The 25,000-nt window shown below is 43.2% G+C and overlaps 1 protein-coding gene across 1 annotated transcript in view; it reads right to left on the bottom strand.

Moving 5' to 3' along the window:
• The window catches only part of tnk1 (tyrosine kinase, non-receptor, 1), a 135,611-nt gene that overhangs the window by 108,662 nt on the left and 1,949 nt on the right, over nucleotides 1-25,000 (bottom strand). The window contains exons 2-4 of the mRNA XM_084312919.1: nucleotides 11,812-12,001; nucleotides 4,019-4,089; nucleotides 756-944 (exon numbers count right to left, since the gene is read on the bottom strand). Coding sequence (XP_084169045.1) covers nucleotides 756-944; nucleotides 4,019-4,089; nucleotides 11,812-11,974 — 423 coding nt within the window. The 5' untranslated portion in view covers nucleotides 11,975-12,001. The remainder of the gene's footprint in view (nucleotides 1-755; nucleotides 945-4,018; nucleotides 4,090-11,811; nucleotides 12,002-25,000) is intronic.

The raw sequence follows: 25,000 nt of genomic DNA, 5'->3' as shown, positions 1-25,000 counted from the left end.
GGGAGGGGGAGGAGAGGGGGAGGAGGGGGGAGGAGAGGGGGGAGGGGAGGGGGAGGAGAGGAGGGGAGAGGAGAGGAGGGGGGAGGAGAGGGGGAGAGGAGAGGAGGGGGGAGGAGAGGAGAGGGAGAGGAGAGGAGAGGAGAAGAGAGGAGGGGGAGAGGAGAAGAGAGGAGGGGGAGAGGGGAGTGGTGGAGGGAGTGGAAAGAATGAGGTGAAGGTAATGATTATCTATACAACATCTGTACACAGGATATTTAATCGAATTCAGAGATATTGTATGAAATGTGGTCCTACAAGCTGATTTTGCTTAATTCAAAAGCCAATTATATTCCAAAGCCATGATGCTTCCCTGCTGAACTGTGGTGATTAAAGTGACCTGACGTGGTCCACATGAAACAGGCTATTGGCTCTGGAAAGATAATTGCATAAATGGACTATTTATAAATCAATGATTAAATACAAATCTGTATTGTGTCATTTTGATTGTGTTGGGGCCAAATCTTTCCACTTTCCAGGAATAGAGAAGGCTTGAATTTGGATCTAGAAATACAAGAAGATGCAATTCATGTAAACATGTTTGCCACACATTGATCAAACATCTGTGCAGCACATCCAGGAACCTCATGGGCCCTCACCACGCCCCCAGGAAGGGTCAGCCACGCCCCCAGGAGGGGTCAGCCACGCCCCCCGTAGGAGTCAGCCACGCCCCCCTCTTGACCACTCATGGGTACTTTAAACAGGCTGAGATCCCTCACCACTCTCCCGGTAGGGGTCAGCCACTCCCCCCTCTTGACCACTCCAAAGGAGCCAGAGCCCAGCTTCTCCCCGAGGGTCAGCTCGCTGTCCTGGATCAGGCTGGGTAGAGCCCGGCCCGCCGTCTCCTGGACCGGAACCCCTCCTCCGCTCCACTGGTCACTGCCATCTGGACCGCGGGCACTGAACACCTGCGGACAGGAAGGAAGCTTTCAGAACCTGAACACCTGCGGACAGGAAGGAAGCTTTGAGAACCTGAACACCTGCGGACAGGAAGGAAGCTTTCAGAACCTGAACACCTGCGGACAGGAAGGAAGCTTTCAGAACCTGAACACCTGCGGACAGGAAGGACGCTTTCAGAACCTGAACACCTGCGGACAGGAAGGACGCTTTCAGAACCTGAACACCTGCGGACAGGAAGGACGCTTTCAGAACCTGAACACCTGCGGACAGGAAGGACGCTTTCAGAACCTGAACACCTGCGGACAGGAAGGACGCTTTCAGAACCTGAACACCTGCGGACAGGAAGGACGCTTTCAGAACCGGCCTGATTCAATGCAACGTTTGTTCAAATGAGGGATGAAGCCATACCGATACGGGCCAGGCTAAAACAGGGTCAATGCCAGGCTAAAACAAGGTCAATGTCAGGCTAACACAGGGTCAATGTCAGGCTAAAACAGGGTCAATGCCAGGCTAACACAGGGTCAATGCCAGGCTAACACAGGGTCAATGTCAGGCTAAAACAGGGTCAATGCCAGGCTAAAACAGGGTCAATGCCAGGCTAAAACAGGGTCAATGTCAGGCTAAAACAGGGTCAATGCCAGGCTAAAACAGGGTCAATGTCAGGCTAAAACAGGGTCAATGCCAGGCTAAAACAGGGTCAATGCCAGGCTAACACAGGGTCAATGTCAGGCTAAAACAGGGTCAATGCCAGGCTAAAACAGGGTCAATGCCAGGCTAACACAGGGTCAATGTCAGGATAAAACAATGTCAATGCCAGGCTAAAACAAGGTCAATGCCAGGCTAAAACAGGGTCAATGTCAGGCTAAAACAAGGTCAATGCCAGGCTAAAACAGGGTCAATGCCAGGCTAACACAGGGTCAATGCCAGGCTAACACAGGGTCAATGCCAGGCTAAAACAAGGTCAATGCCAGGCTAAAACAAGGTCAATGCCAGGCTAACACAGGGTCAATGTCAGGCTAAAACAAGGTCAATGCCAGGCTAAAACAGGGTCAATGCCAGGCTAAAACAGGGTCAATGTCAGGCTAAAACAAGGTCAATGCCAGGCTAAAACAAGGTCAATGCCAGGCTAAAACAGGGTCAATGTCAGGCTAAAACAAGGTCAATGCCAGGCTAAAACAGGGTCAATGTCAGGCTAAAACAAGGTCAATGCCAGGCTAAAACAGGGTCAATGTCAGGCTAAAACAAGGTCAATGCCAGGCTAAAACAGGGTCAATGTCAGGCTAAAACAAGGTCAATGCCAGGCTAACACAGGGTCAATGTCAGGCTAAAACAAGGTCAATGCCAGGCTAAAACAAGGTCAAACGATGACAGGTTGAATAGTCTTAATCTACACTGTTTAATGTTTAGCAAAATAAAAATGGTATCCGCCAGTCGTAAGACTCTAAATATTGGTATAAAAAGCTGTGTTACTGCAGCCCTGGTTAAAACGACAGGTCAGTGGTCTTGGTTAATTCTAGGGGTTTATCATCAAAATCGGAAGCATTGTACGTGCACAGAATACTGTACGTAAAACTGTACAGATGATTTTCTTGTTCTCTTCATTGGGTCTCGTTTTCCCACCCAGTTTCACCGATGATCAGAATGGTATGGCTATTATCATAATGTTCATTTTCATTGTATACAACTTTGAAATAAAAACGTGTATTTTTGTGAACCAAACCGAGCTGTGTAGTATATTTACATGAATTATAATTAGAGCGCTATAGTATGAATAGAGTTTAAAGGTCCCATGCATTATAAATGGCCTTTTTCAGTGTTTAGCATTGCTTCCTAGCAATTGGGGATTATATCAATGTTGTCTGTGTCGTTAATTATCATATTGACTCATCAGTCTAGTCTCGAGTTCACGAGATCTTCCCTCACTCAACTAAGCTGTTCTGATTTGACGGTATTGCTGACGTGAATAAGGTACTGATCTGCAGTAACGCCCCCTCTATGGTTGTAGCGCATAGTGTAACCCGACACTTCCTCAAACGGGGTTTGACAGAGGCAGAGAACGAGCGAGCGAGCGAGATAGAGAGGGAGAGGGAGAGAGAGAGAGAGAGGGACCGGCGGGACCGTGCAGAAGTGTGTGTAAAAATTTGTGTGCGCCATCTCTCTCCCTCGTCGGAGCATTTACACACAAACTTGACTGTGTGTGTCGGGGACGCATCTCTCCTCTCTCTCTCTCGCTTGCTCGTTCTCCCTCTCGCTCTCTCTCGTATGTATCACGCTGTGTGGGTGACAGTCACTGAAAGCGCTTATGGGCGGAGCCCATCAAATAACAGCCTGAAATCCTGAGGCTGAAAAATTATGCTTTTGAGTACTTCATTAGAAATATAAAACAATTAATTTTTTTGAAAGAAACCTTACAGATGTCTTCCATAGACTCACAGGAATTGTGTAAAGTTGCCCAAATAGTGCAAGGAATAGCAATGCATGTCCCCTTTAATGCATAAAGAATCGAAAATCGAATCGTGTCCACAAAATCGAAAATCAGTGTTGAATCTGAAAATGTGATGATCATTAGATAGATGGATGGATATTTTATTTGTCCACTTTAATAGAAATTTGTCTTTGGCTTCACCATGGTTGCAATCCACAACACAACACAATACAAACACCACACAGACACAAAAAACCCAAACAGCCCAATACTGTACATAGAGTAAAAAGAGAAACAACAAAAACAGGGACAGAGCTTCAAGTACCTAACCTGGGCCCCGTTCCCCGTACCTGGTTCAAATGTAAATCTAAGAATTCATCAGGGCAATGGCATGTGGGATGAAGGACTTCTTAAATATGTTTTCGGGGCTAGAGGAACTCTATAGCACCTTCCAGATGGAAGCTCGTCAAACTCACCATGAAGGGGAGGCAAAAGATCAGACAATATTCGCTGAGCCCGGTCCCTATTACGAAGTACATACAACTCAGACAATTGTCTTTGTGGTTTCCCTATAACTTTACTGGCCATGTTAACAATCCTTGCCAATTTGTTATACTAATAACGCATAATAACTTCCCACTCAGGAAGGTGTTTTACCTTGTTCATCCACGAGCGCGGCCGCGTGGTGCTCTTGTAGCGCTTCAGGGCATCCAGTAATCTTCTCTGTGCTGAGTGGGATGAAGAGAGGAACTGAGATGTAAATCACACTGAACAGGGCTTTTCAAATCAAATCAAATAACATCAAATGTATTTATATAGCCCGAGATCACAAGGCATTGCCCCCATAGGCTGCACAGTCAAGAAGAAACAGCAACGGACCAAAAACTAAAACACCATAAAATCCAGATATGCAACACTCAGACTTTCCCCAATGAAGATAATAATAATAATAATAACTTTATTTGTATAGCACCTTTCATACAGGGGATTGCAGTTCAAAGTGCTTTACATCAGTAAGAAATAAGACATATAATCAGTGTAAAACACGCAGCAAGAGCAAAGCATAAAGTGAGATAAAATAATGCAGATATATTAATCAAATCATATCAGGGCCCTATTCCCCGTACCTGGCTAACTGAGTTAGCCGGATAATTCTCAGCATAGCTTGACTTAAGCCAGACATTTCCGTTCGCCGACATCGGGTTTTCTAAGTCGCTATGGCAACAGATCGAAAAGTTTGAACCTGCTCCGGAGCAGGTTTAGTTGAGTTAGCTGGATATAAGCTGGCCACTCCCTCGGAACAAAATGGCAGCTCCCTTCCTCAGAGATTGATTGATTGATTGGAAACTTTATTAACAGATTGCAGAATGGGGTACAATACAGTACGGCTCAATACACACAATTGTTAAGGGGATGCAGACCCAGAGAAAGACTTTCGTCTTGTTTACATCAGGGTCCCCCATTTTCAATTCATAATGACATTTATGACATACATGACATACAGATATATATCATGACATTTATGACATACATGACATACAGATATACAGTACTGTTACATTTGTGACATACAAGATATGCAAATATACAGTACTGTTAAACAGAGATCCTAACAGAAAATATATATACGAGGGGGAGGAAACTGTACAGCCTTCCGTAGGTGCTCTTTGATCCCATTATACCATTCTGAATAATGTTTTCGCGAGATGATTTCCAGAATGTATTGATTTCATAGAATGTGTGAAATAGGCCTATAATTAAAAACAATTAAAATACATTAAACTGGTCAAATAAGGGCGGCTACATGGCGTAGTGGGCAAGGCGCTCGCCACGAATGCGGAGACGCTGGGCTCGCCTGTTCGAGCCCAGCGCTCCACATTGCTTTCAGTTAAGCTGGTCGTTCATACTAATACACATTGGCCGTATTAGGGGGTGGGAAACTGATGGGTGGGGATCGGGCGTTGTGGACAGCGACTCCTACAGGTCGGTTGGTGCGCCTGCGCAGTAGAATCAGGAAGTGTCGGGGGCAGCGTGAGCCTCCCACTCGTTACTCCTCGCCACTGAGAGATCGAGCTGCGCAGGTGAAAAGATGCGACTGCTGTTACCTCAAGTACCGGAGGGGACTTGTGCTATGTATGACTTAGTCCACATTGCAGCCGGCTTGTGGGAGGCAAGAAACAGCGTTTGTGACAGGGGAGGGTTGAATTGGATGATACGAAATTGGGATGGGAGAAAAATATAGAAAATGGGAGAAAAATTGGATTAAAAAAAACGGGTCAAATAAATGCTTTTGAAATGTAAAATAATAGACCTAAAATTCTGATAATAAATCATATTCAGCCTATGGATTTCCTACTGCACAACACCTGTTTGAGCTGCGGGATGAGGCGCGCTTGTTTCTGATGGAGAATGCGTCCCAGATCGCTGCCCACCTCCGATGCCGACTAGATATCAATTGAGGGGGAATACGCACAGCTATACCTACCTATTCGAAAAAACATTATCTGCACTGACTTATATCAAAAATAAGTACAGATCACGTCTGAATGAATGTGGAGGATGATCTCCGAGTCACTGTCTCCAAAACTAAACCCAGACTATGCCCATCCATCTCATTAGGTGAGTTGAACATTATAGCCTTCTAAATGAAACACGCTATATGTATTCATTTTATGGTTGTTTGATTATTGTGTTATTTTGTGTAGTTATTGTGCGTGTTAAAAGCCTCCAATGCATATGTGTGTGCGTGTGAACGTTTGCATGTTTCAACCACCTCTATATAATAGTGGGGGTCGCGGCTCTCTGACACTGTTATTTCGGGGGTCGCGGCCTGAAAACTTTAGGAACAATGTATTTATTATATTACATGATACCTAAGCGCATACAGTACAGATATCCTCATAAGTATCTATTAATTCGTATCAATTAGATATACTCTTTATCTTTGGGCTTGTTTTTGTATACTTATTCTGAAAGAGTTGAAATAATTTTTTTTGCTAGCAAGATCTCATTCGATTATTCATCCCATTAAGCCTATTGCCAGCAGTTACATTTAAATAAATATAATCTGATTGATTGGGGTAATGAGGGACTTAAAATGTGCCTATAGATTATGCATTTAACTTGTCGGCGAGGCTATTGAGCTGTACTGTATTGTACCCATTCTGCAATCTTGTTAATAAAGTTTTAAATCAATCAATCAATCAATGCCGTTAGAAAATCAGGATTTCTGCAATCGACACCTGCTGTCTTTTCAACTGAAGCGGCCGCGCGCAATTATCCTGAGTATCAAGTCTGGTTCGAATGAACGAGACTGAATCAGCGTTTGAGGAACAGGGAAAGCATGGATTCAAACATCGGGTTAATTGAATCTGGATAATGAGACTTTTGATCGACTTAGTTGAATCAGGTACGGGGAATAGGGCCCAGAACCTCACGTTCCAATAGGCTTCTTGAATTTCAGTAATCTGTTACAAAACATGATTTTTTTTATTTTTTATTTAACCTTTATTTAACCAGGAAGTCCCATTGAGATACAAGATCTCTTTTGCAAGGGAGACCTGGCCAAGATGACAGCAATAACATTTGCAAATATCAGACAGCAATTAAATGTGCGGTACATCACACAAGAACATAATAAAAGTGCATGTATACAATATACAATACATCACATGTAAACACAAAAACACAAAGCAGAATAGTCTACATAATAGTAAAAGTGTACGACAGTAAAATACAGGGTAATACAGTAATTTTGCAGTTTTGCAGTTGGGAGCCGACTAGAGAAAGCAGCGACATTCTTCTTGTAGGAAGTTATGTAATACAGATTTAAACTTGCAGAGGGAGACCAGGGTGTCTAAGTGGATATGGTCCTGTAGCCCATTCCATGCCCAAGGTGCGAAGCTTGAAAAAGCTGTTCTTCCTAGTTCAGTGTTTATTCTCTCTTTTTTTTTTTTTTTTTAAAGTAGCCATCTTGTGGACCTGGTATGGTAGCTGCTAGAGGCAAAGCTAATTAGGTTGGAAAGATATAGGGGAAGCTTCCCTATGATGGCCTTATATATAAAAACAAACATGTGGGATTTCCTCTGTACGTACAGAGAGGTCCATCCTACCATTTGGTAAAGCACACAATGGTGAGTAATCCCTGATACAGGTTATAGTATGCACCCAGCGGATAGTGGGGCGTAAAGATAAAAGTAAAAATAATTATAAAATCACAGTTTTTCACATTAGGATCTAACATCCCAACAGGCCACCTTGTTTATGGTTTGATTTAGTTTTAGTGGAATAGAAAACACATGAATGATGAAATGAGCACATAAAGTGCAGACATACTATAAAATCACAGTTTTTTACAGTGCAATAAAATAGTTCTGGATTACTGTTTAACAGTTCAAAGTCGTCGGTATCCACAGTTTGAAACCAGACAGTCTTCCCTGTTGTTTGATACCCACTTTGAACCTTCGAACCTCCCACTCAGGGCAAACCTCCCTCTCAGGGCGCGGTTCTAGGCCTGGGTCTTACACAGTTTTAAAGCCCGACAGTCTTTCTGGCTAGATACCCTCACAGTTTAATACCTGACAGTTTCGAACCTGTAATAAAAGCTGTCTCCAAACGATAAGCGGGAGCCAGCATCCGATGCGGCAGATAGCAGGGCATCTCGTCTCGGGGGTGGAGACTTTAACCCAATCCCGGAGCACGAGGGTCCCCAGGAAGACGTAGCACTCTCTGCCACTCTCCGAGGGGGAGAGTGTCTTGTCTCCGCCGGGCTTTCGAACAAGAAAGCCCCCGCCTCCTCCATGTAATCCTCATCCTCAGTCTCCATCGGATATGGAGAAGAGGCAAGGGAATTTCCGCTCGGAGCCAGCACAACACTGCCACCAAGCCGGTCACCCCCGCTGTTCGCCGTCATAAGACGAGAACGAGCCGAGGCGAAGAGTCTGCGACGCAAATCCTCGGCCACCAGAGGAACTGTCCGCCTATCTGCTGACTGCCCTCCGGCGGGGGCACCAGAGCCGGAAGTCGGCCACCTCACAGGAGATGGGAGCTCAACGGCCCCTCGGCGAAGCACACTCCCCTCCGGGCGCCGCTCAGACGCACCTGCCTGCCACAACCGTGGAGCCAGGAACGCCCCACGACGCACGGAGGCCGCCGCGACAGTGAAGCGCTGGTGGAGGGTAGAACTGTAGTCGTCTAGGCCCTCCGGTGGTGAAGACATTATCGCTTTATTTTCTCGAAAATTAGTGAGAGAGAAAAAACAAAGATATAATGTCAACGCAGCTCCTTTACCAACTAACTACTTTTAGCACTAAACTAAAGTGGTGATATACACGAACTTCACGGTGGTGAAAGTAGGGAAGGAGGGGAGCTCCAGTAGCTCACCGCGTATCTCGGCGCTATTTCTGCGTCGGGAGGAGCCGTGCTGCGTCACGGTTCTGGTTGACTCCGAGTTCGATTCCCGGACCCGCCGTCATTTGCCGAATGTCTTCCCCTGTTCTCCCTCCCGTTTCACTCTACAACTGTCGATCATGCTTGACCAGAAAAGCGATAAATGCTAAAAAATAAAGTAAAAAAAAAAAAAAAAAATTAGGGAAGGAGCTGATTGTGTGGCCACGACCCCGCTTATAGAGGAGCGGATGTGGGTGTGGCCAGGCAGAGGTGAGTGGGTGTGTGTACATGTGGAGAAAGTTTTTTCATTGATAGAATGATTAAAGGGATAGTTCCAATAGAGCAGAGCGTAAAGCTATACGATTTATAACTAAGGTACATACAATTTTTTTTTATGTATAAATAACAGCTAAAAACAACAACAGGAAAGCATAGGAAACGAGCGATGGGACCGTGTTGGGACCATGGGGAGTATTTCAGGAAGCAGGATTAGCAGGTTAGCCAGATAACCAGGGGTGTAAAAAGTACCCAGAAATTATACTTATGGGTACCGTCTCAAAATCGTACTCAAGTAAAAGTCAGAGTATCTGGCTAAAAACACACTTGAGTAAAAGTAAAAAAAGTTTCTACTTTGAAATGTACTTAACAGTCTGTGCCAAAAATGTGAAAATTCGTTATTGGGCGCCGACGATTTGAGTGCCAAAAACGCTCTACAGACTTGCCCAGAGCGATCTGCATCATTTTCGACCATCCCCACACATTAGAACTACAATGCCGAAAATCTTTTTTTTTACATTAATATTGGGTTAAAAAATAGCAGTGTTAAAATAATTGTGGGTTAATGCGTTAATAAAGCTTTAACTTTGACAGCCTTAGTTATTACACATTCTTACACATACATGTATGTTGAACATCTGAGGTAACAAAGGAAAAAAGCCAAAAGCACTTACTCCTCAGACATTCTTTGACAATTTTACAGCCCAAAATACAAAAAAGATCCAGGCGGAATAGGTAACAAAGGGTTGAAGAAATATTGTCTGAACTGTCAGATGCAAACTGGCTGTGTGACATAACCGAGCATCTCGCTCAATTGAATAAGAAGCTGTAGGGACGCAAACAAGTCCCACCCAAAACTTGACCAATATAGTTGTGAACTGAGACAACCCTTATTTTGTTATTTTTGAGTACAGTTACAGTTGTGTGTTCATGCAGACACATAATAGCAATTTCATTACGAATTGAAAATGGGGGACCCTGATGTAAACAAGTCGAAAGTCTTTCTCTGGTCTGCATCCCCTTAACAATTGTGTGTATTGAGCTGTACTGTACTGTACCCATTCTGCAATCTGTTAATTAAAGTTAATTAAACTATCTTCCATTCGTTGGATGTATGGCCTCTGCAAGGTTGTGTGCAGCCATTTGTTTTTGTAACATCTGCTACATCTGTCCCACGTGTTCTTTGCAGCTCACAGTTGTTAGTTCTGCCCCTCTTGACTGTGACAAAAAGGTTTTGAACAAACTTAATGTCATAGCTTGTATTTGATGATATTCTTCTTTGTTATTTACTTGAATGGTTTGATCATTGATTGGTGGAGTAATATGGGGTTCTGATAAACTAAAATTATTTGTTAAAATAACATAAACTAACATATATTTTTACATTTATGCAAATGAATATGCAATATGTATAACTTGAATAAGTAATAAATACAGAAACACCATGTTTAACAATATGTAAATGTGTAGCTACATTTATTTTACATTACATTAACATTTATACGGTCTTTGGCCCTTTGAGGGCAACCATAATGCTGATGTGGCCCTCTGTGAAAATGAGTTTGACACCCCTGGCCTAGAGATTCCGTCGCCTAAGCGTATTTGACCATCGAAACGTGTATAGACATATACACTGGTAATTGCGATGGCGATGCGATCACTTGGAATTATTCTTCTTGGAATACTTTCTGGCTAAGGTAAGGTACATTCTATGTCTATTTTACCGAATCTGAAACGTGTTTTTCTAACGATCACAGTTCTGTGTTTCACCGGACGAAAAACATGCTCGGCAAACGCGATCATAGTTTTGAGTGTAATAAACTACAAACTACAGTGTGTGGAAACAAACTATTATTCACATGCTGGACTACAAATAATGTTTGTCAAAATGAGCCACACCGTGTATCTACAGCTATAATACAGAACACATACACAGCTTCGCAAACATAGTGCAACAACCACGGAAACTACTAGAAGGCTGGCATTCTGAGGGTAAAGATAACCGAATAGCGTGGCAGTCAAAGTGTTAATAAGTACTAGAAAGTAAAAGTACATTTTAGAGATAGACCAGGGGTCTCAAACTCATTCCATCGTGGGCCAAGTTTTCATTTTAACACATTGCACCAGGTGAGTTAGTTGAAGAGGTGAGCCAATTAGTGAAATCATCAGCTGGTGTTTAGGCAAGGCTGGAATGAACTCACACAAGGACCAATCAGCATTCAGCATGGGTATGGGCGGGTTAATTTTCCATTGATGCGGATTTGATTGGTTGTTTTTAAATAAAGTGCGTCCGCAGGATTAATAACGTTAACGTTAGTTCGGCCAGAGAAACAAATATACTAATTAAAATAGTTGGACCTGCGAGATTTGTACTTTGTAGGTCTGCATTTTAAATGTAAGGAAGGAGTAAAAAAATGTGTTTTTTTTCCCTCTGAAATGTAATTGAGTAAAAGTACAAGTATACAAAAACAGTACTTAAGTAGTGTAACTAAGTACAATTACTCAAGTACTTTACACCCCTGCAGATAACCTTGTGACCCTGAAGGAGTGACAGGACAGACGGACTCCACCGGGCTTGCTGATGCCGATCTGCTCCAGATGACCTTGTGAACCTGCAGGGGTGAAAGGTCGGACGGACTCACCGGGCTTGCTGATGCCGATCTGCTCCAGATGACCTTGTGAACCTGCAGGGGTGAAAGGTCGGACGGACTCACCGGGCTTGCTGATGCCGATCTGCTCCAGATGACCTTGTGAACCTGCAGGGGTGAAAGGTCGGACGGACTCACCGGGCTTGCTGATGCCGATCTGCTCCAGGTCGGCCTCCTTGACGTAGGAGAAGTGCTCCACGCGGGAGATGTTCAAGCCGTCCCGGACCTGCAGGTAGAACTTCTCCAGCTGGACCTCGGCCAGGAGCTGGTACAGCCACTGCGTGTCCTGGTCCATCAGCATGACCCCTGCCTCCCAGGCACCGGCGCTCTGGGGGGGTCAAAGGGCGAAGGTCAGGAGAAGGAATGAGGGTGTGGATGAGGGGTCTGTCTGTGTGTGACTAATGACTATCTTTTTTATCTATTCATCCTTACATTTTCATTATTTACTCATTACTTACTTGCTTTATAAATTCTTTTTTTCCATTTAAAATATAAAGTCCTTTCAGTTACAAATGTGTTGCTGTGACCGTAGGTCGGTCGGCCCTCGAGCTGCCACAGAGAGGTCACGTAGAGGTCATCTAACCCCCATCTTATAAAACACACATTCAGAATTCAGTAACTTTCATAATGAGAGAGGGAGTGAAAGGTGCGTTCAGGAGATGGAGCCCAGTGTTCAGGGGGGGGTGGTAGGCCCCCAGAAACTACTAGTGTTGTCGCGGTGCGCGCGTGTCACAGGCCCCCAGAAACTACTAGTGTTGTCGCGGTGCGCGCGTCACGGATACGTGGTGTCAACAGTGTCGTCACAGACGCGCGCAGTAAGGCGGTTGTTAGTATCGGTGCATGTCTCTACACTTAGATGAAATGAAACGATTGCATAGGGCTGGGCGATATAACGATAAATATCGCGATATATTTTAATAATCGATATCGAAAAAAAAATATCGAAAAATCGTTTTTTTTATATAATTTTTTTTTTTTTTTTATACCTGCAACAGGGCAGTTTTGACAGTGGACAGACTTGTCTTTCTTGCCTGCAACTTAAAGTAATGGCTTTGCTTGTCCAAATGACAATACTGACCAAATTGAGATTTATTTTTCTCTTGTCCATTTATTTTGTTTGCTTTTGTTTGCAAGCGATACCGGAGTCTTAAGGCGAGCACAGAAAGACTCAGAAGAAGCTTCTATCCCCAGGCCATCAGGCTGCTAAACGAACAATAAACACTATGCAACAACCATCAAATGCACACAGCACACACACCCACACGCACACACTCACTTAAACAAACAACACACTGCAGCACCCACTCTCCACACTTTAGATCACACAAACACACTTTATATTTATTGATAAAGGATTTGCACTACAACTCGTACACCTACTGTAAATTGTACCTAAATTGCACCTCATCCCATTTCTGCCTTGCACTATATAGTATTGTATATTAGTTAGAGCTGCCGCGATAACCGCATTACCGCGGTATCGCTGTTGCATCACGCTCACCGCAGAGTTAGGCTGAATACCGCGTCACCGCTGTTTTTTATCATAATAATAAAGTTGGCTTGCGGCTTGCGGCTCTGCAGATATACCCTACTCGGTTCCAAGCGACCCTATTGGGTAGAAGTGGTACAGAAAAGTTATGTGAAACATTGCAGACCACTGACTGGTCAGAAGAGAGACGCGTCACACTTTGTAGCCTCTGAACGAAAACAGAACGCCGCCATCTTTACTGCCTCGCTAAGGATGCATTTCATTCAGGATTTGTTTGCGACAGAACCAAGTGCAATAATAAACAAAAAAGAATGGATTCACTGTGTATTCTGCCTTATTTATTGATGAAACAAAACCGACATCAACCCAATTTACCACCGAGCGGAGAGTTTAGTGTCACAACAAGATCGCTGATGTGTTAAGTTTGTTGTTGTTATTAGCTTAATACTACCGTCAGCCGATATACACGAGAGGTAACGTTAAACCCGGGTTTGCTTGGTAGAATACACAATGAGAGGTAACGTTAGCTTTGGCAGAATAGACGCAACGAGAGTCTGGTTAATGTTGTTATTGATTGATTGATTGATTGATTGAAACTGTGTTAAACTCTGGCTTGCTGCAAGCCCTCGGACATCTATGCCCACGGAGCTTTCAGTGTACACAAGCGAGCGGCCCCGCCTGTATCCCCACACGGAGACAAACGGAGTAGTACCTGGCTGCAGTGGAAAAGGAACGAAGTACCAGGTGCCTAAAGCGGGTCGAGTAGGTACTATGCAGTGGAAAAGCGCCATTAGACTAGAGGCAGGCTATAAGAGTAGACTACTAAAAAAAAAAAAAATGCATTCAAACCTTTTTTTTTTTTTGTGCGCACTGTGCGGTAATAACCGCGGCGGTAGGAAATATTTCGCAAATTCGTGCGGTAAGGAAAATATCAATACCGCGGCAGCTCTAATATTAGTACACCGCATAGTATTGTATATTATATGGTAACTCAGTTACGTCTATTCTGCATCGAACATTGTAACATATGCCTATACAGAACACTGTGACCTTTTTTTTTTACTTCTAATTTACATGCTATACTATGTTATTCTATTTCATACTTATCTTGTCTTGCACAGTCTCTGGAGCGTAACAGTAAGAAGCATTTTGTATAAAAGTATTCTGTACTTCTGTATGACAACTATTAAAGAAACTTGAAACTTGAAACTTGAACTAATTTAAAATACAGTTTGAAACCGTCTGTACACAGTAGGCTATGTGTGCTAGCAGAGCTAGACTCCAGTCACGAGTCACGGTGCACATGTGCGGTGGTTTGTCCACCAAAAAAGCGCCAAAAGATCGAAAATAAACTAGCAGAGCCAGAACTGTTCAACTCCCCTGGAGCCACAGCCAGCAGAGAAGCCGGTTTACTTTCGCTTTTAAACCAGCTGCAGCCTGAGAACTGGAGTGTGAGGGGATGTAACACTAAAGATGGCGGCAACGACATTTTTTTTTAATTTATACTTATAACAATTTTGATAATTATCGATATCGAGAAATATGATAACATTATCATATCGTTATCGCGATATGATTTTTTGCCATATCGCCCAGCCCTACGATTGCACATAAATTAGGTAAATAAAATATTAACAAATATTTATTTACAACACATAAATTTACTTATTTACAATTATACATACAGTAGTGACAATGAACTATTGTCACAATACAGATGAACATGAACTATTTACAATACAGGGAGCAGTGGCGGCCCGTACTATCTACTGTTGGGTGGTCGCAGGGGGTTCACGTTAGGTCGAGTTGAAAATGTAACGTTAATAAATGCTCTGGAGCAATCTCTCTCTCGGATCAATCCAATAAAATAATTAACACATATGTATATGTTGTCATTTTAAACAACTCACCATTCATTCATTCATTCATCCATTAATTATGCATCAGCAGCAGCTAAATTAATGTTATAGTTCACAACACAGCAGCGCGTTTTGAAGCGCTATTATCATCTCAGCAAGCACCGTCAATACTTTCCGTAGCCGCATTTCTCGGAGACACAGGAACACAGCATCGCTGTGTTGAGAGAGCGAGAGCGAGAGAGAAAGAGAGAGCAAGAGAGAGAGACTCACTGTTTAGTTGAAACGTCCAGGGCAGGAGGGCTTGATAAAGTGTATAATCCACTGTCCCACAGTCCCAGACTGTTGATGTATATCCAGACCACTGTCCAGACTGCATCCGCCATATAGCTTCTTGTTAGCCAAGTGTTAGCACCACACAACACAAGTACTGTGATGATTTCTTTGCCCATTTCCGCGTCGAACAGACAGACTGCAAACTACCTGGCGTTCTATCGCCATGCTCTAAGACAAACTCTAACCTTAACCAACTTTGAAAGAGTGCCTAAGCTTAACCGTCGAAAGAACTTGCCGTCACGCTCTAAGACAAATAGCTGCATCACAACAACACAAGTTACACAACAGCTACAACAGAAACTGGCGTTGGCCAATCAGAGAAAGCGTCTCCGCGAAATGCGGCTACGGAAAAAACTGACGTCGGCCAATCAGAGAGCGCCTCAGAGAAATGCGGCTACGGAAATTATAGACGCTGCTGCTTAGACCGCTTCAAAACGCGCCCGTGTTCCATCATAATACATCATATTTCAACGCACAGCGCGTTACGCACTGATTGGCTGCGACGGATACAGCGATGAAACAGTGCACGGCGTGCACGCGCACTCAGAGCGCTATTGCGTCTAGCCCGAGAGAAATACGGCGAGGAGAATGCGGCTACGGTAACGGAACGTATTCTCTATCAGACAGTGAGTCACTTCCTGTTCAGGAAAACGATTATTTGATATTTGATATATTAACGTTATATTGTGCATTGGAAACACAAACATACTTAAAATTAGTAAATATTATTCATTTTAAACATGTTTATATTATTTATATAGGGCTATAAAACAAAAAACAAACAAAATATTTCTTGTTCTACTCTCTTTTAACCAGGGTTAACCAGGGGGGGCGGCGCCCGAGCGCCCCTAGTGGCCAGCCGCCACTGACAGGGAGGCACATGCAACACTCATAACTATTTAAAAAAAATATATCAGGAGGGGCGGGGGGTCCCGTTGGCGGGGCGGGCCGCCCCTTCAAGGCAATGGTAGGGGAAACACTGGTGCCCTTTCTGAGCCTGTCTCAGTTCAATAAAAGAGCCTTTTTTAACGATGACCACGTTCACACTCTGGGGTCACTAAAAAAAACAGCAGTCACACACACATAAGCACAGGCAGGCAGACTATCTTCTACTACTGTGTGTGTGTGTGTGTGTGTGTGTGTGTGTGTGTGTGTGTGTGTGTGTGTGTGTGTGTGTGTGTGTGTGTGTGTGTGTGTGTGTGTGTGTGTGTGTGTGTGTGTGTGTGTGTGTGTGTGTGTGTGTGTGTGTTTATTATGTGTGTGCTCCTCTCTCTCCCACTCCAACTCTCTCCAACCCTTAGGAAACCCACACAATCCACAATAAAGCCCTTGATGTTTCTAGCGCTGGGGGAGGGAGGCAGTGTTTTAAGCTGGAAGTGGCACGACTATGTTTAACAGGCTGTTATATTAATTAGCTAATCACTGTGCGTGTCCACTGAACCAAGCGGACTGTTGTATCAAAGACAAGGAGGGGATAGATGGACCCCCCCCCCCCCCCACACACACAATAATGGCACACATCCCAGGGTTCCCACAGACATTGCTAAATGAAATTCAAGGACTTTCAAGTACTTTCCCATGCACTATTTTTCATTTTAAAAGGGGCATTTAAAATGATACAATTCACTTTTAAATTCAGTTTTTTATAGAGGGGAAATCTGATCCAATATGTATGGCTTAAAAAAAACAATTTCCGGCAATTAGTTACACTTTCAATCATCCAAAACTCTGCTGCTAGGATCATCACCCGCACAAACTCATCCCACCACATCACCTCCGTCCTCATTCACCTACACTGGCTCCCTGTGCACTACTACCGGATTGATTTCAAAAACCTCTTACTCACCTTCAAAGCCCTCCACAATCTAGCCCCCACCTACATCACTGACCTCCTCCAGGATTACACCCCCCCCCCCCCCCCCCCGCACCCTCCGCTCATCCTCTACTCCTGGACTCTTATCCATCCCCAGCTCATGCCTCAGCACCATGGGTGCCCGAGCGTTCAGCTGCTCGGCTCCCAGACTCTGGAACTCCCTGCCCCCACACATCCGACAGTCAGACTCACTCTCATCATTCAGATCACAATTGAAACCCCATCTGTTCAAACTCGCATATTCACTATAACCTCCGTCACTGCCCAATACCCCCTGCTGTTTGTTTGTCTGTTATTTTAACTTCACTGTTTTTTATACTTCTTGTTGTTTATCTTATTCTTTTCTTAGCCTTGTCTTTTAACTGCCTTGCATACTGGGCTTACTAACTGTACCCTGTGTGCCACTGTTTTATATTTCATACATTGTTTGTCTTGTTGTTGTTGTCATTGTTTGTAACTCCACTGACACTTTTGCCAAGATCATTGTTTTAATCTTGACTGTTCTGTTTTTATGCCCTGTAAGGTGACCTTGGGTGTTTTGAAAGGTGCCTCCAAATAAAATGCATTATTATTATTACTTTGAATTTAAAAATGTATTTCTAGATTCAGAACAATTTTATCATGGATGAACAACACTTTCAATGTGAATGGTTGATTTGAATTTCAATGACTTTTTAAGCACCTTGTTAAAAAATTGGCTGTTTTCAAGGAATTCCAGGCCTTGACTTTTTTTTCTTTTTTTTTGCACTTTAAGCACTTCAAGGACCTTGTGCAAACCCTGACATCCAAACTGACAAATAGGAGGTACAACGGAAATAAATGTCGGCTCCTTTTATTAGATAGACATGGGATGGAGCACAAAAGCGTGTTCCGTCTTCCTGTCCATGTTGGACACTCTGCCAATATGACAAATCGCCAGTTAGCTCCACTAAATGCAATGCGATATAAGTTAAAAGTGGTAATCCACGTTTAGTAACGTTTTTGCACCGTTGCTTTGATTTAACGCTAATTACCGAGTTAGTCCTCTATTGATTCCAAATATACTGCTGGTGCCGCTGGCTACATGAAATCATGCATCACGTCTGTGTGCTGCTGGGATGTCCTACCAGACACGTTACACAACACCAAGCGGGGGATTTGGAAATATTTCAGATTAAACCCTGCAGCAAAACTCGAGAGGAGGACCAGTCCAGACCAGCAGCAGTGTGTTTGACTGGAGAGGAGCTCAGAGGACCAGTCCAGACCAGCAGCAGTATGTTTGACTGGAGAGGAGCTCAGAGGACCAGTCCAGACCAGCAGCAGTATGTTTGACTGGAGAGGAGCTCAGAGGACCAGTCCAGACCAGCAGCAGTATGTCTGACTGGAGAGGAGCTCAGAGGACCAGTCCAGACCAGCAGCAGTATGTTTGACTGGAGAGGAGCTCAGAGGACCAGTCCAGACCAGCAGCAGTATGTCTGACTGGAGAGGAGCTCAGAGGACCAGTCCAGACCAGCAGTATGTTTGACTGGAGAGGAGCTCAGAGGACCAGTCCAGACCAGCAGCAGTATGTTTGACTGGAGAGGAGCTCAGAGGACTAGTCCAGACCAGCAGCAGTATGTTTGACTGGAGAGGAGCTCAGAGGACCAGTCCAGACCAGCAGCAGTATGTTTGACAGGAGAGGAGCTCAGAGGACCAGTCCAGACCAGCAGCAGTGTGTTTGACTGGAGAGGAGCTCAGAGGACCAGTCCAGACCAGCAGCAGTGTGTTTGACTGGAGAGGAGCTCAGAGGACCAGTCCAGACCAGCAGCAGTATGTCTGACTGGAGAGGAGCTCAGAGGACCAGTCCAGACCAGCAGCAGTATGTTTGACTGGAGAGGAGCTCAGAGGACCAGTCCAGACCAGCAGCAGTATGTTTGACTGGAGAGGAGCTCAGAGGACCAGTCCAGACAAGCAGCAGTATGTTTGACTGGAGAGGAGCTCAGAGGACCAGTCCAGACCAGCAGCAGTATGTTTGACTGGAGAGGAGCTCAGAGGACCAGTCCAGACCAGCAGCAGTATGTTTGACTGGAGAGGAGCTCAGAGGACCAGTCCAGACCAGCAGCAGTATGTTTGACAGGAGAGGAGCTCAGAGGACCAGTCCAGACCAGCAGCAGTATGTTTGACTGGAGAGGAGCTCAGAGGACCAGTCCAGACCAGCAGCAGTATGTTTGACTGGAGAGGAGCTCAGAGGACCAGACCAGACCAGCAGCAGTATGTTTGACAGGAGAGGAGCTCAGAGGACCAGTCCAGACCAGCAGCAGTATGTTTGACAGGAGAGGAGCTCAGAGGACCAGTCCAGACCAGCAGCAGTGTGTTTAGGGATGCAGGGCTGTACGCTAAGCTTTTTCACTAGGGGCACACTTGCCCCTAAATGAGAAATTTAGGGGCAAAGAATATTTTTTAGGGGCAAATTTTTTAATAACTATTTTACCATTATAGTAGGGCTGGGCGATATGGCCTCTAAATGATATCGCGATATTTTGACATTTCCTCTAAAGCACTTAAAAATGCTTGATTTAACCCTTTGATGCATACAGTCACGCCAATATGATGATTATAATAAGTCCCTGCAACATATGTTTGCATTATTAAACCATGAAGATGCTTTAAAAAATTATTTAATGAAAATGTACTAAGAGTAGTCTACTGACACACTAATAAAAAAAATTATTTACATCTAAGACAATTTATATAAAAACTCTTGGGTGCCTTTTACACAGTACTGTGTTTTCTATCCACTTTAGCCAAACACACACACACACACACACACACACATATATATATATATATACACACACTACTGTGAGAAAATAATAATCACACAGACTTAATGATTTTAGAATATTTCAGATAATGAAATAAAATGTTTATATCATCAACTATCCAGTTAGTATTTATACTGTGTGTAACATTTGGCTACTTTAAATCATTGAATGTAGAGAGAGAGCGAGAGAGAGAGAGAGAGCGAGAGCGAGAGCGAGAGCGAGAGAGAGAGCGAGAGAGAGGGGGCGAGAACGAACAAGAGAGCCAGCCCCCCCCTTCGCGTTTGCCGTAGGTGATGACGTCACACTCGAATGTAAACAGGAAGAGATGGAGACACACGGAGATGGAAATTCAATGATATACAGAAATGAATAACCAATAAATATGAAGTTATGTTTAAACTTCTGTTGTCAAGCGTTGTCAATATAACCCACCCCCTTTCCTCACGAATGGAACTAGTCTTGTGGAGTCCGCTTTGACTGTTTTCCAGGGTTAGCAGAGATCGCTAGTTAGCTTAGCATAATCCTAATGGTAACCTTGGTTAGCAGCTACCGTTAGCTCATTGCTCGTGTCAATTAAATTGCATGTTATTAAAGGTCCGCGCTGGTCTGTCTAATGAAATTACAACCGCAACATTATATTGCACTGTACAGCCCTGGTTGTAGGCTAATGTTTTACTACAATTTGTATGGATTAATTTAGGAGTGAAATGCGAATGAAGGGTTGAAATCACCACTCGCAAGCTTGCCCCCAGATATTATTTTAAACTCGCACGGACCAAATTAGGGGGCAATTTGCGATCATATCATCGCAGTGTACAGGCCTGGTATGGGTACCGAATTCGGTACTTTTGAGGTACCGAACCGAAACACGTCGGTACTACCGAGTATCGAATCAAGTGAGAAACCAAAAAAATAAAGAAAAAAAAAATAAAGAAAATATTTTTTTATTAATTTTTCTTTTACTTTTTTTTTTGTTTTTTTACTTTTTTCTTTTCATGTCAACGTTCACACGCACAATATATGCTTACCTAGGATTTGACTTGATTCAACAACAAAGCAGTCGGAGCAATGACAAGCCGAAAACTGTAGAAATTCTAGTTTGGATTTTTTTTTTACGACTGAGGTAGGTAAATAAAATTTCTTGAGACTAAAGTACCGAAAAAAGGTACCGTTGGGTACGGGTATCGATTCACAGGTACCGGTACCGGTATCGGTTCAAATGTGAAAGGTACCCATCCCTAAGTGTGTTTGACTGGAGAGGAGCTCAGAGGACCAGTCCAGACCAGCAGCAGTATGTTTGCGCAGTATGTGATCAATGATGAGTAATCCATTGATCCGTCCGTCAATGAACAGATAGAAAAGTGACAGAAGGTATTACTGTTTATCTTTTAAATTAGAACCAAATGTCAACTCTGTCTGTCTGTCCAACAAATGGATACTAATCATTGAAAATGTATTAAAAACAGATGTAGACAGACACAGCAGAGCAATCTAGCCGCATAACATTAAAGATCAAAGTGGGCTCTCTACAGATATCGAGTGTCATTTATAAAATGTCCAGTGTCACCGGTAATACCGGTGTTCTCGTGAGTGTATTAGTCACGGGAAATTCCACATCACCCTACCAGTTTACAACAGCCAAGAACAGCGAATGTAAAAGCATTTGTGAACTGGGTAACGGCCGCCGGGCAGACTCATTGTGTGTAATATCAACTGGTGATGGAGAGAGTAGCAAAATAGACGTTTAATTCATATGAAATGTTCTAGATTATTATTTTAAAGCAAGCCAGGGAGAGAGGAGACAGCAGTTAAGCAACAGAGGGGAAGGGACAGGAAACAAAGGCGAGAGAGAGAGAGAGAGATAAGAGAGTTCCATCCTGTTGAATGGGTTGTTTCATCGACCTCTGACCTTTCGAGGGACCCTGGAGCAAGAAGCTTGCATTGTGTAAAACTTAATGATGTCATTGAATAAAATAAAACACCGAACACAAAATGTCCTCAGTGCTGGTCGATGTGCGGCACCAACTGACCACATTCACTCAGGTTGGGTTCATTACCGGTTAGTGCGGTTACCGTCGGTAGTGTGATAGTAAAGGGTTAACCTGCTGCAGTGTGGCAGTGAGAGGGTTAACCTTCTGTGTATTGTCGCAGTGAAAGGGTTAACCGTTTTGGTAGTGCGGCAGTGAAAGGGTTAAACTGGGGGGTCAACAGTGTTGAAGGAAAGGCCTGCAGTTTGGATAACGGTCATTGTTTTTTTATATATATATAATAAATCGCTATATACTTCAATACTGTTTAATATTGTGACATCTGTGAATCCTGCACCTTGTAGGCAGTGATGTTGGAGGAATCCTGGAGATAAAAGATACGTCACAAACCCAGACCCGTGGTGGGGGGGGGGGCGCTCTGCTCTACCAGTCCAACCTGATCTTTACACTAATTATGTAACACAAGGCTTTAGTAGTGGAGAGGCCGCGCCATGCTCAGTGCAGCAGGTGGTTCATAATAGTATCCAGTGTTTCCCACAGGATTTTCAGAGACTACGGGGATTTTTTATTTTTATTTTTTTTACATTTTAAAGTTAAATGCATCCATCTGGTGCACTTTGAGAGCAAAATAAAGAGGCTAGATCTATGATGAACTTTGTGCTCAAAACACAAAATCGACTAGACTAGTGCTTCCCAATCCTTGAAGCACCCCAGCCGTTCAATGTATTTGTTAAATTCCACCACCAGCACACCTGATTCAACTTAACTAGCCCTTTATTAGTTGAATCAAGGTGTGCTGGTGGTGGAATTTAACATGAATGAATGAATGAATGAAAACTTTATTAACAGATTGCAGAATGGGTACAGTGCAGTACAGCTCAATACATACAATTGTTAAGGGGATGCAGACCAGAGAAAGACTTTCGTCTTGTTTCCACCAGGGTCCCCCATTTCCAATTCATCGTAAACACAAAAAAAAAAAAAATACAAAAAAAAAAAAAAATACATGGAACGGCTGGGGTGTCTCGAGGAGAGGTTTGGGAACCCCTGGACTAGAGCAGACATTTGAGCCATCAAAGAACTGAAGCAAAAGTGGTTACCTGTGTTGAACTGGTTTATTTTTTTGAAAATAAAAAAAATATAGTGGATTACTATTACGACTACTACCACTGCCAATACTACTGATACATCCCTTTTGGCAAACTTTTTATTTAAAAATATAGTAAAAAAAATATATATATATATTTTTTGGTTCATTATACAACTGTGGCAGGCCGCCACAGTCTAGGTCAGTGGTTCTCAAACTGTGGTACGCGTACCACTAGTGGTACTTGGTGGTACTGCTGGTGGTACTTGAAAACATTTCCAAAAAAGCTAAAAAAAAAAAAAATTGCAGTCAGGCCACTGAACTTAGAAGCAGGCCAGGCCAGTGTTTCTGGTTGTGGTGGCGCGATAGTTAGATAATCTAAGTGGGGAACAACCAGGAGATCACTGTGACAGAGAGTAATGCAGTCTAAACAGTCATAAATCTTTAATTCAACTTCAGCCCTGATCATAACCATTTATTTTTAGATTTCTTGTAATGTCAGATAAAAAATGAAATACTCCCACTTTTCTGAAAAGAGTTGGTGTTAAATCTGACATTACAAAAAATCCATCAAAATCTGTGTTGCTGCTAATCATTGACACATGCCTAGCCTGTAATAATCCCCCCCAGAAAAATTTACTTTGCATTTGATATATTGTAAATATTTTACTTTGTGTTTTTTTTTAACAATAATTTGTGATGCCATCACACAAACTGGCATTTAAAGGGTAAACATTCAAAAATGTATTGAATATGTGTTTTATTTTATTTTTTACAATAATTTGTGATGCCCATCACAAACACTGGCATTTAAAGGGTAAAAATTCAAAAATTCCTGCACCAGAATGCAGGAAATTAAGTTTTTGTAACAAAATAATTGTGTGTGTGTGTGTGTGTGTGTGTGTGTGTGTGTGTGTGAGTGAGAGAGAGTGAGAGAGAGAATGACGGACAATTGCTTGCTGTGTGAGAGAGAGAGAGAGAGAGAGAGAGAGAGAGAGAGAGAGAGAGAGAGAGAGAGAGAGAGAGAGAGAGAGAGAGAGAATTAAGTACATTTGCTGAAATACAGTAGTTCTTAATTTTCTCACTGTGCATAGCTGAATAGACTGTATTTTAACGCCGGTCATATGGTGGTACTTGGAGAGCCAGCTACGTTCTCAGGTGGTACTTGGTGTAAAAAGTTTGAGAACCACTGGTCTAGGTAATTAATGGGAAACCCTTTAAACAGCCAATCACACACTCACGCTTTCAAAATGTGCCACCTGCCCTGCAGTTTGCTCAACACTTATATCTTTATTGTACTTATACTCCTGGACACTTGTTAAACACTACCCTCTGCTGGAATGGTCCTCGCTTGAGAACCATGTCTGACCCTTGACCCACTAAGTGTGTCCGACTCTTAACCCTTTCACTGCCGCACTACCAAACGCTTAACCCTTTCACTGTGACAATACACAGAAGGTTAACCCTTTCACTGCCACACAACAGCAGGTTAACCCTTTCACTGCCACACTACAGAAGGTTAACCCTTTACTATCACACTACCGACGGTAACCAAAACCTGCACGGACTAACGTATATTATGCCCGATATGGTATACGGTTTACTTTCTCATAGGATATGATATATTAATATATATTTTAATGTATTTATTGCCTATATTTATTGTAATGTACAGTATATTATGACCGATAGGGCACACCTTTATTGCCTATATTTACGTCTTTCTCCTATTACCCTGTCCATATACCCCCCCCCCCATGCTGCCTGAATTTCGCCAAGCCAAGGTGTTCTTTAAATCTTATCCTAACGAGGACAACGGCATGAGATAAACAGCAACTTGTATTTATTTTGCTAACACAAATGATAAACTGTATTAAGTAAATCAAAATGCATCAACTTTGCTTGATAAGACACT

The sequence above is a fragment of the Notolepis coatsorum genome, assembly GCF_963971535.1.
Source record: "Notolepis coatsorum genome assembly, chromosome: 4".
Classification (NCBI taxonomy): Eukaryota; Metazoa; Chordata; class Actinopteri; order Aulopiformes; family Paralepididae; genus Notolepis; species Notolepis coatsorum.
This window is presented reverse-complemented; position numbering and strand designations above follow the sequence as displayed.